The 15,451-nt window shown below is 27.4% G+C and overlaps 2 protein-coding genes across 2 annotated transcripts; one reads left to right on the top strand and one right to left on the bottom strand.

Annotated features, from left to right (window-relative positions):
- Nucleotides 1-1,937: 1,937 nt before the first annotated feature.
- Nucleotides 1,938-7,527, bottom strand: LOC105618485 (peptidyl-prolyl cis-trans isomerase, rhodopsin-specific isozyme). Its single transcript, XM_012200018.1, has 5 exons — nucleotides 7,474-7,527; nucleotides 3,212-3,416; nucleotides 2,923-3,125; nucleotides 2,577-2,716; nucleotides 1,938-2,034 (listed from the first exon to the last, which is right to left on the bottom strand). The coding sequence occupies exons 1-5, from the start codon at nucleotides 7,525-7,527 to the stop codon at nucleotides 1,938-1,940; spliced, it is 699 nt and encodes a 232-aa protein (XP_012055408.1).
- A 1,030-nt stretch (nucleotides 7,528-8,557) lies between these two features.
- LOC105618484 (carboxypeptidase B-like) lies at nucleotides 8,558-12,423 on the top strand. Its single transcript, XM_012200017.1, has 5 exons — nucleotides 8,558-8,801; nucleotides 8,932-9,126; nucleotides 11,106-11,239; nucleotides 11,313-11,714; nucleotides 12,064-12,423. The coding sequence occupies exons 1-5, from the start codon at nucleotides 8,558-8,560 to the stop codon at nucleotides 12,421-12,423; spliced, it is 1,335 nt and encodes a 444-aa protein (XP_012055407.1).
- Nucleotides 12,424-15,451: the final 3,028 nt, after the last annotated feature.

Genomic DNA, 15,451 nt, shown 5'->3' with positions numbered 1-15,451 from the left:
ACCACAACCGACTTCAGCCGACCACCGAGGTCTGGTCGACGCCGGTTTGCCACCGACTGGTTTGGTCGTTTAGACGCCAAGGCTGACTCCGATATCCGCATTTACTCGTGTACAGTAAAGCCTAGTGTGCATGCGCGGTAACGCGCACTGTATGCGTCATCGGCACTATCTTATATTAAGGCGATTCTCTCTTTTTCGCTGTTCAATATAATAATTAATTATTATTAAATTAAAAAAACATTTAGTCGCTTTTTTTCTTCTTATATATATTATAATATATAATATATTATCATATGATGACGATAAAGTAAAGTTATATGTATTTTATAACTGTTATATGTTTGCAAATTATACTATGATAATGGCGGAAGAATATAAAAATTCATAAACAATATAATGTTACATATACTATTCACTTTTGCATTTTATTAAATTATTACAAAATAAATTAAGAAATTTTGTAAGTATTTTTAATAATAATGTCATGATCTTTACAGAGATGGCGCCTGATGTTCCTTTCTTCTAGATAACTTCTTGTTAGCTATGAAACAAACTATGCTACCGACTTATATCCGCTGTAAACAAGTGATACGAGCGCTTAAATTTCTAAGCGCTTTATAGACGCTGCTGTATATACAACTCTCTTATATAAAAATGATATATAAGTAGTGTATAATTATATAATTCATGTATAAATGTGTGTCTTTAAATTAAGTAAATGCATAAATTCATTATTTTAAGTCAGTTCTTTATATCGAAATTATTACTTAGATATTCAATTGTTTCATCATGTAATGAGTATCGAGAAGCTAAATCCCAACGGTATCCAGGTTGCATTAATCCACGCCCTTACATTGCAAATATGCACATTTTGATATTGCATTAATGAAATATAAATTCAGCTGTGGCTAAAAGATTATGACGAACGTAAAAAGAGTGCGTAAAAAGAATACAATTATCAATTAAAAGAAAGAATTTTATTAATTAACTAACCAAAAAATGCTGCGAAGCAGTTGCATCAAGTGAAGCCAAAGAGTATAAAAATATTTATAGCTTTATATTTATAACTTCATATATTAATAAAAAATTCATAACTGTTGACAATTATCTCTCTCAGTTTACAATTATTGTATCAAATATAATTTATAATTAATATAAGGGAGCGCAACAATTCAATTAAGCTGTGGAAGAGTTAAGAAAAAGAACTAAATTAATAATATTTGCACCGATAATATTAAATTATTTGTAAGGATTATACAGCATGATTTTTGCGGTTTAAAGAAGAAAATTGATTGATTTTCGTAATTTTTATGCTAAATCCGCTGAATCTGCAAATTAGAATGTTCTATCACATCAAGTTTATGAGAAAAATAGGATGAGAAAAATAAGAAAATGTTCCGAAAATACGACAATTCAGAAGATACATTAAACCTTAATTATTTCAAAAACCTGACGTGCTGATAAAACTTATTTTTTAGCATCCAAAAATCTGTAAGAAACACCTTGTCTGATTCAAAGTTCAATTATTTTGATGTGAATATTGTTATTAAGAAAACAATATATGGGGTTATATATATAGAATCCTATTACCTTATATGATTCTGTTTTGCATTTTATTCAATTTATTATAAAGTAAATGAAATAATTTTTTTAAATATTTCTACATTTATGTCTACATAGTAGTTTCAACAGTGTCTTAACCTTTACAGAGATGGCGCTTGATGTTCCTTTCTTCTCGTGCATGTTATCTTATAAGAAGCAAATCATACTTCGTTTTATTAGCTGTATACGAATAATGTAATTTTTTTATAAAAATGATGCATAAGTAATATGCAACTATACATAATTTTACATATAAAAATAAATATTAAATTTTTAGGTCCAATAAAGACATGAATTCATTTTTTTAAATCAATTTTTCACATCAAGATTGTCACTTAGACATCCAACTGTTTCATCATATAATGAAAGATCGCAAGTATTGAGAAGCTAAATCCCAACGGTATGCAGGTCGCCTTAATCCACGCCCATGCACTGCAAATATGCATATTTTAATATTGCACTAATGATTTATGAATTTAATTGTGTCATTTAAAAATTATTTCTAGATAAAAATAAACATAAAGAAGATGGATATGTTAAAAAATAAATTTAAATCTACCTTCCGAGAGTATTAAAATTTTAACGTTTATTTTTTTTATATTTATGTTTGTATAGCAGTCTTTTCGTTTGCGCAATTATAGCATAAAACAATCAAGTATATAAAATATATTGTTCTGAAAAATAATATAAATTGCAAGTTTGAGCAACTTCAAGCCCATAAAGCTATCAAAGCATGTAAAATACGTAAAATAGCGTATAAAAGTATTTATATTTATAACTTTATATATCTAATAATGTTACTCAATTAATTAATGATCGTTGTAACAATTATGTCTCTCAATTTAAAGGTGCAAATATAATATTATCTTTAATTAATAAAAGGGAGTGTTATAATTCAATTAAGCTATGGAAGAGTCAAGGAAAGAAAACAAATAATTAACAATATTAAAGTCGCATCAATAATGTTAAATTACTCGTAAGGGTTATCTGATATAGTAAATGGCTCCGTTGGAAGAATTCCACTGTCATAGATTATTACAGGCACAAATGGAATGTCATCGCTATCCGTTTTGGTTTGTTCGATCTTAAAGACTATAGCTTCACCGCTAACTACCTGCGGAAAGAATTATTTAAAATTAACAAATAAATGTGTTGAATGTATTAACTTAAAATGTATTAAGATATTTAAGTACAATAATAAATATGATAATAAACTAAAAATAAAAAGAATTATCTGACAAATTATTTTCCAAATATGTAAAACACAAACAGATAACAAATTAAATATATTTTTTACATAATTTTATATATTTTTATTACTTTTCCAAATGCTGTATGGTGATCATCTAGCCAAGGAGTTGGTATGGTAGTAATGAAAAATTGACAACCGTTGGTGTCCTTTCCAGCGTTTGCCATGCTGACGATCAATGGTCCGGTATGTTTTACTTCAAAAGTTTCATCGTTGAAATATTTTCCATAAATACTAATGGAACCAGTACCGTCGCCATTTTCGACGTCGCCACCTGTAACACATAATCACAAATTGAATTCATAATTTAATATCTGTAATAATTAATAAAAAATAATTACTAATCAAAAGTAGCGTAACCTTGAATCATGAACTTCTTTACCACGCGATGGAATTTGGTCCCTGCATATTTTTTTCCAGCTATACCAGTAGTAGCAAAAGTGATAAAGTTTTTCACCGTTTTTGGCGCAATATCGCCGAACAAGCCAATAACAATCCTACCAACTGGATGATTATCAATCATGATATCGAAATATACTTGATCAGTGACTCTAAACGTTTCTGCCTGAAATAGAAATTTTTTTAAAGTATTCATTTTTTATGTAAATGTTACGTAATAATTATTGTAAATCATAATAAAATCAAATTTAAAAGGAGTTGCAATTAGTACCTAAACATTACTTTATAAAAATTAAACATTTAACATTATACTCTTTATAAATTTAATTTATAATATTATACTTTATACGCGCGCGCGCGCAATGTTCTCTAAAATGTTATAATATAATTTTTTATTAAGTATAATTAGCATAATAAGTAATAAACATAGTTCCTGACAAATTTTGCAAGGAAATTACATTTTTACCAAAGTCTTCATTTCGATCACATCTTTAAAAATGCGTAGAAGTTATAAAAAAATTGTTGTTAATAATATTTCCAAGTACAATAAATAGATAATTTAGAATCTATAGAAATCTATAAAAAAGAAACTATACAAAATAATCTCAATAAGTTTAAACAGATCTTTATTATTTTATTTTATTATTTTATAGTATTTTAATAACGATTAAAATTTGGTATTTTTCATAAGTATAAGTAAAAGAATAAACTTATAATTAAGTTTGAAAACGTACTATTATGTTATATTTAACTGGAATTACATATATTGGAATCACATAGTGATAAAATACAAGAAAGCATTATTTAAACAATTATGAAACAAATGTGCAGTTTACAAATGCAGTTTTACAAATGTGCTGTTAGTAACGTTGTTAAAAAAAACGTCGATAAAAGTAATATACCATCATATTCCCGCCCGCACATTGAATTCATATTAGAAAGTTGATATGATGTAAAACTTATTATTGCAAAGCGTATACATTTTTGTCTATCTAAATTAATTTATGTAAAAATTGAAAATATTTCTTTATATGAGTGTTATTTCGTTTAATCTATAATTTTTGTTCGCAGGGTTTAACATTTAAAATAGTTTTATTTTAAATAGGTTTTGGAAAATCATTTTTATTTTATACTTAAAATGGATATCTACACTAAAAAAAATGTTGTATTACAAATGTTGTATTAACAGAATTATCTTAATTAAAATAAAATAATTAAAATAAAAATAATTTGGTTAATTCAATAACACCATTAATAAAACCAATGGCGTAGCCAAGGGGAGGCTGTGGGACTACAGTCTCTCTCCCCCGAAATTCTGAATAATTTCAATAATTTCATAAGAATAAAGAATTGTTGAGCCGTAAATATCAATTTGTTTTGAGAGAGAAAATTAAATTCTGTTGGGATAGTTCTCATATTTAATTTAGTTGCAAAAATATCGTTTATTATGTATTAAAAATATATTTGTTGATTTTCGTTTTGTGTATGGCACATAAACAAAAATTCGATAAATTACACGGAAAAAAATGTTGCTGTTAGCACAATTGCAAAAAGTGGCATTGGAAGAATGACAGCACTTCAACTAATGAAATCTCAGCTAGATATTAATATTCATTATTAAATTTTACACTATAATCTTTGATATATTCTACGATTTATGAGAGCTATTCGAAATTTTCGAAATTTTCGAAGCACTTTATAAAATGGCGGATTTTCAATATTGTCAAGTTTAGTGAATTTTTTTTCATTAAAGTTGTGTTACAAATTTTCGAATTAAAAATTTTCATTAATGCTACATTGTAGTTAAATATTTAAAGTTTCCTAGAAAGTTTTAGATCTTTAAATGTAATAGTAAAAAATTTATGACAATTTATATGCAGTGTCAGCGAAACGTTCGACATTGCAACGACGATATATATAAATTATCATAACTTTTTTGCTATTGAATTTATTTTTTTTTTAAACGAAACTTTTTTTGTTTATACTTATCAAATGTATTACTAGTATAAAAAAGAACATTAAAAAATTTCTACAGCCCCTCCCAAAACATTTTTCTCACTATCACTGAATATAACAATATTTATGCTCTTGTTTTAATCAAATTTTGTTTGTTTTCAATAGTATTGTTGTTAAATCAACAGGATTATTTTCAATTAAAATTATGCTGTTAAAACGATATTATGTTTTTCAGTGTTACACTTAATCATTGTAAATTTGTAAAATATGTAAATGGTTTTTCCAAGTGTTCACAAGTGTTTCCTCTAACGTAATTGACGGAAAAGACTCTGTTTGTCTACAAATTGATTGCTTATCGCATCCTTTGTCTACATATTTGCCAACAATTTGTTTGCGCACAAAAATTATTGCCTGCACTATTGCGCACAAATATAAAATTAAGAGAAAAAGTGTGTACACACGACACTATTGCGCACAAATTATTATACATTGCACACATAATATTATTATCTATAGATCGATTGCCTACAAGTACTTTTGCCGTACAAATATAAAATTAAGAAAATACGTTTGCACATATATATCATCCTTAGTTCATAAGTCGAAATCAAATCAATATCAATTGATTTTTCGGAACATTTAATTTGATATCAATTACAATTTCTATTGCAGTATCTTTCAAAGAAGATCAATGATAAAAGATGATATGAAGCAAATAACAAATAACAGATAACATTGTTTCAAGCCCAATCGAATCATCTTCAATGTTACATAATTAATACACATAATTAAATAGAACAGATAAACTAAATTAATTTGTTTTATTTAATTATGTTTATATGTAACATTGAAGAAGATCGATCGGGTTTGAAACGATGTCTGTTATTTGTTATTTGCTTTAGATCATGATAATTATATTTATTTCTTATATTTATACATTTATTTTATTGTTATTTGGTTCATAGCCTTTCTAAACTTTTATTTTTAATTTGTATTATTGAAGCAATGTTATATGATGCAAAATAATTTGTTTTTAAAATAGAGAATTTGTGTTTTAAAACAAAATTTGTATTTTAAAGCAGAGATTATTGCTAGTGAGCAATTGATCTGTAAGCAATAACATTATGTGTGTAATGCAGTTTGTACATAATAATATCATGTGTGCAAACATACATTTTTCTCTTAATTTTATATTTGTGCGCAATAGTGCATGTAGACAATCAAGTTACGTTGTAGGCAATCGAGTTATAGGTCGTTATCATATTTATTTCTTATACATTATAATGTATCAACAATAAATAAATATTTACATTATGCTATTGCCTAATATTTTTATTATAATATGTATTTTAATATATGTATATTGCATTTTCGGATTTATAATATATTTAAAATTTATATAATGGGTTTGTATTACTATTATAAAACTATATTTTTATTTAGTTATTATTATTATTTTTATATATTATTATTATTATTATTTTTATAACTATATTATTATTATTTTTATTTAGCATTATTTAATACGGAAGATATTAACTTTTACTTTTTCAATAATATATCTTGTTTTATATATAATTTAAATTTAATTATATAACTTAAATTTAATTGCAATGCAAGAAGTTGCGATTACATTTCGATGTTGTTAAGTTTCCAAGTATTTATAAAAATTTTGAATGTATGCTGCAAATCCTATTGACATTATTTGAAATGTGCTTTGAATATTATAAGTACTGCAAACTAATAGAAATAATATGGAATAGAACTCTCCCTCCTATTAATTTAACGCATAAGAGTATCTATGTATGGGTTACATTTAAAGTAACATACACAGTTACAGAAGAATGATTCATGTGTATAGCTTATGATAGATGTATGTGGTTATGTATGTACATATGCATCTATTAAAGAGACCAAAGAAACCTTATGATAAAGGTATGACAAACACATATACACGTTTATTTGACCTATTACTATTTTATCTTTTTATTACTACTGTATATAAAAAGATAATCCTCAAGCTCTAAGTTAATAATAATTTATCGTAAAATTTATAACATTGTAAAAGATTAATATTGAAATGTCTTAGAAATATTCAGTCGCAAATTGATATAAAATATACAAATAAAAAAAAAATGTTCCTTTAATGCAATAAATAATTAATTTCTATACCAAACGTTGAATTACGTATTAACGGTATCCAAAAATGCAGTTACGGTTAGGGAAGATATAATAAAATCGTCTTAAATACGGACAGCAAACGGTACCTTAATGGTCGAGGTAATAGCCATGAGAGTGATGATCGTCAATAGGCACTTCATACTTTTACGATTTTGTCCCAAATGATGTTCTGATACAGACGTTGCAGTTCTCTTTTTTTTTAACGTAATCACGATTACGACGTAGCGGTGCAAGAACAATGCAAGAAGAACGTTGTGCAGAAGCCGCGTGTCTGCCCGCGATTTGCGCCGTCGAGTTGTCATTGAGAGTTGCGTCGGCGCTCTAAATTAAATAAAGTAGCATCAATGAATCTATTGCTATAAAGAAGTCTTGCAACAAACAATAATATTTAAAATCTACAAATACTTGTATTACTTAACAATAAATAATATTATTTTAAATATAAATTTAAAAAATAAAAATTCTGGCAATTATTTATTTGTATAATTATTTTGTAGTTTCCTTTATTTATGTGGAATTCTGATAATAATGAAGATAAATTAAACAATTATAATGAAAATAAATTTTGTGTACATATTCAGATAGCATAGAGAGTATTCCGAAAATAATTTTTTTTGTTTTTTGTTTTACGAAATGATTTCTTGTTTCATTCCATTTCTATTCTAAAAAAGTATTCTTAAATCTTAAAAAATTTCCTGTATTATGAAATTGTGCAAAATAGATTCTGATTAGAATTATTCAATTCTTCTCTAAATTTTTATTATGTTTTTTTAAAGAAAATAAAGTAATTTCGATTGAAATCTATTTTCGAATAATTCCATAATACGTACCTAGAACATAATATTTCATCTTGTAATTTTTGAATGTCGATTTGATGTTATTAAGTGTATAGTAATATATAACAATTTTTATATAAAAATGTCAGCAGTCGATGCGTGGTTCGAGATACATTAAATATGAGATACATGTGAGATACATTAAATAAAAAGAAGACTGTTTAACTTTATTGTCCTTCTATAAACAGCATTTCTTTCGATATGAATTTATTACGGTTGGATTCGGCAAACTCCGCATCTTTGATCGAGTAATTCCGTTATACTCCCGATCAGCGGACGGTCGCGTATTATAAAAGCTTGGTATATTCTGCTCTTAAGAACAGTTTCAGCTAAAATGAAGCACAGTGGAAAAAATCACATAAAATGGGTGGCGTTGACAACGATAACAATCGTTGTCTTCGTCGTTGATGCGACCGTGAATCTTAAAAGCGACGAATCTGTGGCTTATAAAAAAACAGCTAAACAAGATTTCAGAGAGGATTTCAGTAAGAAAGTTTTTTATGTCGGTGATCAAGTGTGGCGAATCTACAAGCACAATGATTCAGTAAATGATTTGGTGGAGCAACATGATCAAAACGGTTGTACATAAATATAATTTATATTAAAATATAAATATTTTACTGTATTTCAAAATGATATGTATTATTAAAAGTTTTAGAAGAACAACAGTTATAAATAGAGTCTAACAAAATCTTTTTTTTAATGTAGCATATCAAATATGGTCCAATCATCCATTGACAGTCGATATTTTCATTCGAAATCAGATGCTTTATAACGTCGATTTGCTATTGAACAATTGCAGAATAAAATATGACGTTCTGATCAAAGATGTGCAAAAAGCGATCGATGACGGGAATGTTCGACTTACAACCGCAATGCAAGCAGAACTCGAAGGACGCAAAGGTTTGAGATTTTATTACAATTGCATTAATTAAACTTCATCAATTTTTAATTGCTATATCATAAAATCAATATTGCTGTATCATTCAACAATATCGCAAGGAAAATAAAAATTTCTTCAAAGATAAATAATAGTAACAATACTATTAATGTCTACATATAATATTTATTGATATATTCATGCATCGTTAAATGCTTTTAATAATTATTATTAAATACTTATACTTCGCATCAAGTTATCGCAGCTTATTGTATATGCTTCACAATTAGTCTTGCTCTTTATTATTTTTCTTTACTTTCTTTACTTTTTACAATCTTATTAATAATGAAAAAAGCAATCAATCGTTATAGTTATTTTGTTTCATTGATATTCATAAAAATTACGGAAAAAGCTTGTTTGGTTGATAATTATTATTAAGAATAAGGTTGATTATTATTATTAAATATTTATTATTAAATACACGCATCAAGTCATCGTTGCTTATAGTTTATGTTTTACAATTAGTTATCACTCTTAACTTATCATTTTTCATCACTTTTAGACAATTTTATTAATAATAGAAAAGAAGTAATAATCGATCTTCATAATTTGTTTTTCACTTGTTTACGTAAACGGAAGAAGCTATTATTGATCAATCATGTAGCAAAGAAAACTAATTAAAATGAATTAATAATTCTTATTCAGAAATACATTCAAAAATAAGTTATTGCAAATGACAGCTTGTTGTTAATTTTGAATCGGATTAATTAATTTGAATGATCTCCATTTACTTAATTTATTTATTTAAAATTGCAAACTAAATAATTAAAATAATTTTTATAAAAATAAATTTAAGATACCATTGTTTTAATTAAATATTGTGTCTCAATTGAACTAAATTATTATAGTATCTGTAATAATTAGGACATCAGAAAAATACAAAGTAGAAAATACAATAAATAAGTCAAACATATGAAAACTATTCTAATGTTGATGTAAACATATTTCGTAAAATTCTTGTCTATTATATGACTTTAACATAATTTGGACAGTTAACTTAATATTCACTGTAAAGATTAATAATATATTTTATTATTATTTATATGTGTTATCAGAAAATTGTACCATTTGATGTAATGCGTGTATGTGTTAAGTGTGTTTGAGAATCATTGTTAAAATCATAAATTGGAATACACATATATTCTAAAAAGAAAAGTTAATACATTAATTAATAATTTCAAATTCTTATACATTTTCAAAGAAAAACAGTTTAAAATGAATCGAGGTTATTGACCTTGTGTGAATCCCACTTAGTAACCCGGTTCCGCTTCAATGCTGATTAACATTAACAGTTATACTTTACTTATAAGGCGTGTGTTACTTAAAACGCGTAGTCTTCGCACGTACGGGCATTCAGCGATGTTTCGTTGTTTTCTGTGGTCGTTTGCATAATGGTCAGTCGATATCTCATCTCGATGCCGTTATCCAAGACGGACTCGGCAAAGTTCAGTTTTCGATTCGTGCAAGAAATTATTACATTTGCAAACAATATTGGAAAAGTCGAAAAATTGCTGAAACTTCTGAAACACAAATTAAACTATAGGAATAAATATGAGCATTTGGGAATTTTTATAATAAATGCATCGCTTCTGTCACCGAGTATTCAGTAATTTTTTAGCTCGTTACGCTTGGTGGCAGGGAGTCAGACTTAGATTTCCACGTCCTCGTCCTCTTCGTTATCCTGCTAGTGTATATGGTGGGGGTGCTCCATGGCATTTTAGGGGTGAGCTTTCAGACGCGCATAATTCGTTTCGTCGATTCAGAATAATATATCAGATTTATATAATGTAAGGAGTACTGAAAAAAATATTTTGTAAGATGACAATTGAAAGAAAGAAATGCTTGCTTTGCATTGAGCTAAATCTACGAAGCGGTTGCTATACAAGCTCACAAGGGAACGGAACGTGCAATCTCTAAATAATCTTGAAGATATATCCATCAGGTCATCGTATGGAATGGACCAGCTACCATGACATAAATGATATTTATGGTTACTTGGATTATCTCGCGAACACTTATCCTGATGTCTGCTCCGTTCAATCCATCGGTAATTCCATTGAAGGACAACCCCTCAAGGTATCCACATCTAATTTGATACTAATAAAAAATTTGATGTTTAAGATTTTAATATTTTTATAAATGTTAAAAGGTTCTAAGGATTAGTAATGGTAAGACGGAAAATACACCTGCGATATGGATTGATGGTGGAATACATGCCCGGGAATGGATCTCACCGGCAGCTGTGACTTATATCATTGATAACCTGGTTGAAAATAGCGATGTTTTACAAACAGACTATTACATTCTGCCAGTTGCCAATCCAGATGGTTATAGATATACCTTCCAATACGATCGTTTGTGGAGAAAGAATAGAAGAAAGGGCACTCTTTGCTCGGGTGTAGATTTAAACAGAAATTTTGGTTATCGCTGGGGTGGAAAGGGAACTAGTGGTAACATGTGCTACGAGACATATCGAGGTTCTAAAGCATTCTCCGAGCCAGAAACTAATTCTATTCGAAATTTCTTCGACAACACTTTAGCAAATATCAACGTTAGTTAAAATATTTTGCATAAAAATCCGCTAATTTGTATTTACTTTGCATTAATTATTTTATTCTTTTAAATCAATTACAGCAATGCTATCAGCAACCATTCTTAACTTAATATCGTAAACATAATTTAGATCATACGGATTTTCCTTAATTCAAGATATCTCACAAAAAAAATAATATATATATATATATATATATATATATATATAATACATTTTTTTGTGAGATATTTATAATAACGTTTTATAATAATCAATCCACGGACAATTCAATCTCAGAAATTAACTTTATAAATTTTGAAATATTCCTTTCATGCCATTGTAGTACTTCATTACTTTTTTCTTACAGGCATATGTATCGTTTCATTCATATGGCCAATATATTTTATATCCATGGGGATATGATCAGCGTTTGCCGCCTGATTACCGAGATCTTGATGCAGTAGGGCTTGAAGCAGCTAAATATATGAAGTACGAAGGAGGCGATAATACAGAGTATACCGTCGGAAATAGCGCGATAACGTTGTATCCTGCTGCTGGCGGTTCTGATGACTGGGCTAAAGCTCTGCTCAAGATCAAGTATGCATACACGATCGAACTGCGGGACACTGGAAGACACGGCTTCCTACTGCCACCTCAGCATATTATTCCGACAGCCAAGGAAGCACTAGCCGCAATAAAAGTAATCACGAATGCTATCAAGAAATAATAAATGAATTAAATATACATTTGTAAAATATATTTGATTGGAGAATTTGATTAGGGAAGTGAGTCTTTCAACTATTTGCCTCTCTTGCTACTGTATTTTATATACTGTATAAAAGTCTAAGAATCTTTAATTTTTATCATTCGAATAGTGCATTGTTATTCAGAACTGTTTTTTGTGATACTTTATGAATGTATCTTATAATCGTTATATAATAATATTACCAATCAATAAAATTTGCAAACAATTCTTTACAATGCAATAGTTTGGTATCTATTGTATTTAAATTTGTGCTAAAAGGTATAAACTGAAGGTATATATAATTAATTTATTTTGCATATTGCATATTTTGGATATTTTAGCATGAATTTAATAATTTTGGATTGACTTTTGCCAATTTATTAAATTTATTAAATTTATTTTTGTAACAATTATATGATTATCCTATATTACCCTTGTATTAGATTCAAGAATTATTTTAAGTATATTAACTTAGAATAGGTTTGTTTATTTTTTAGTTAATATCACTGTGACAAGTATATATTTATAAGATAATTTGTAACTTATGTGTACTGTGTTATCTATTGAATAAAATAAAAATATATAAATAGTTATCAAAGATGTTTTCTTCATTCAAATTACTATTTAGTTTTCTACTCTAGGTGGATCGGAATAAAAGACGTCATTATTTATTTAAGCTGCGTGTTGACTTTTTGTCGAATAATATACAATAATTCGTTATTTAGTATGCATTTGATATAGCATCAATATTGCTGTCATTAATAATTATGATGATTTTCTGCTCGAATCAATTGTTGAAACTGGATACCTTGGTGTATACAGATGACGCATCTGCAGTACTAGCCCCTCCCCCCATAGAAAAATACTCTAAAATATAATTCCAGTGAGAAACAGTTTTTCTCCATTATGCGAAATTAATGGGCCACCAGAATCACTCTAAAAGTGTATTAAAAACTTGACATTAAATTGCTACATTAATAGACGATAACAAAGCTATTGTCGTTTACTGAATTTACTGAACGTCTGACATTTACGCTGTATGCGGAAATCGCTTTGTCCGATGGCCCAGTACAGACATACAACTGTTTCGTAAACAGGAGAAGAAGAAGATCTTGTCAAATTACTAACAGCTTCGTAACATATTATGCGATTAATGTATTCCATTTGAATTTGTTGAAGTTTATCTGGAATTTTGGGAAAAATGTCAGTTGAAGTGGACCCTATCCATATGTCTTTCCAGTTGATTCACTTTCTGGTGATGCTAATTCGATGGCTTGTATTTCCTTTGTCAACTTTATTAATGGAGATGCAAGCTTAAGCAGAGCAATGTCATATGGACCAACACCATTAATAAATATAAAATATATATTACGGCATAACTATAAAATTATATATTCATCAACAAATAGATATTAATTGAAACATAAATTACTTATTGCCGTTCAATGTTTGACTTATCCTTGATAATTTTCATGTATATGAGCTACTACTTGGCCTATCTGTTTGGTAATCTCGTTAAATTGAATATTGTATTTTTCAGCCTTAATGCGAAAACGGTTTAAAGAAGAAATTGCTTGGCGCAGAAATTGCTTGTGCTGCTATCGTTATTCATCGTTTGTTCAAGATGGATTCGATGCAGAAATATTGAGAATTCACTTAAAGAGAAACTATAAACGAGTAACTTTCTTTCGGTGCGTCTTCATCTTCGACTTGAGGCAAGAGAGAAGAAAAAGAGGAATAATGAAAAAGTTCAATTAAAAAGCAGACCTTAAAAGAATTTATTATAATATGATAAAAACTAAGTCTTGCTATATTTGCTTCATGATTCTTGAACTAATTTAATTATTATTTATTTAATAAATTTAAGATTGTCTAATAAGATAAGTTTCTTTATATATTATTTTAATAATTTAGCTTTAAAAAAATAAAACATAATACAAAATGTATATTATTTAACATAAATATCTTTAATAAAATGCCGAAAATTTGCAGTATCTCATCAGGACTCATCCAAAGTTACAAATATCGGCGTAATTTGGATAAAACTATGTGTATCTTAATCGTCTTAATGAAATAGTATGGAACATTCAAATCAAAAGTTGCATCTTCGAACGAAAACAAGATGAGATTATGTTTACTTTTTGAAATTAAATGCACATAAATATCTTTCCAGAATGATTAGATGGTTAATTAAAGTAATTTTACATAATTTAGATGTTATCTAAATAATTTTATATAGATAACTGCAAATACTGTGCAGATCTATTGTTTTTGCGAAGTTTTTTTAAGAAAATATATCTTTACATACATCTATATTATAATCTTAATATTTTAATTAATATTATAAAACGTGAAAACAATTATTTACACAGTTCAATTGTACAGTTTTGCATCTCTTATATTTAAAAAATATAAAAATTGAACTGGAAAAGTAAGCATAAAACATGAAATATATCTGTTACAACATTTTTTGATAATAAAACAAGTTTTATAATAAAATAAGGACAATCTGATTGAAGAGAAAGCAAGTAAATTTCGGTCAAATAAAATTATGTATTAATAGAATCTGAAACTTCGGTTTCTATTTCGGTTTCGGTCAGTTTCGGTCAAAATCAGAATTTCGATTTGATTTTGATTTCGGCCAAAATTAAAAGAAAATTTCAGTAGATAAACCGAAATTGTACAGTTGCAACGCGTTTAAGCGTTCAAAAACAATTTCGATTTTAATTACTACTTGTTTATTAATTACTACTTGTCGATTAAGCTTAAGATAATTTGAATACAAACTTTGATATGATCCTAATAACTGTGATTTGATTTCGTTTTAAAAGTTGAGGATGCAAATATTATTATATTATTATAATTAGATATTTTAATAAAATCTCTCTCTTTTTAAAGAATAAATTTGTCATGTTTTCTGAAAATCATACAGTCTTTGTAGAATTAATAAAAAAATGTCGATTTCGACTCTGGCTGAAAAAATGTGACTCCGCTTCTCTTTCTTTCCCCT

This window comes from Atta cephalotes, assembly GCF_000143395.1.
Source record: "Atta cephalotes unplaced genomic scaffold scaffold00017, whole genome shotgun sequence".
NCBI lineage: Eukaryota > Metazoa > Arthropoda > Insecta > Hymenoptera > Formicidae > Atta > Atta cephalotes.
Note: the sequence above shows the minus strand (reverse complement) of the source record. Positions and strands in the feature narration are given on the sequence as shown.

What these genes read in the sequence shown, in the direction of transcription:
- LOC105618485 (XM_012200018.1), bottom strand. Translation starts at nt 7,527, where the DNA reads ATGAAGTGCCTATTGACGATCATCACTCTCATGGCTATTACCTCGACC. An exon ending in AAAGAAGTTCATGATTCAAG is followed by an intron (nt 3,126 to 3,211) that starts GTTACGCTACTT and finishes TATGTGTTACAG; the next exon opens with GTGGCGACGTCGAAAATGGC. An exon ending in ATATCAGATAACCCTTACGA is followed by an intron (nt 2,035 to 2,576) that starts GTAATTTAACAT and finishes GCATATTTGCAG; the next exon opens with TGCATGGGCGTGGATTAAGG.
- LOC105618484 (XM_012200017.1), top strand. Translation starts at nt 8,558, where the DNA reads ATGAAGCACAGTGGAAAAAATCACATAAAATGGGTGGCGTTGACAACG. An exon ending in GGAGCAACATGATCAAAACG is followed by an intron (nt 8,802 to 8,931) that starts GTTGTACATAAA and finishes TTTTTAATGTAG; the next exon opens with CATATCAAATATGGTCCAAT. An exon ending in ACACTTTAGCAAATATCAAC is followed by an intron (nt 11,715 to 12,063) that starts GTTAGTTAAAAT and finishes TTTTTCTTACAG; the next exon opens with GCATATGTATCGTTTCATTC.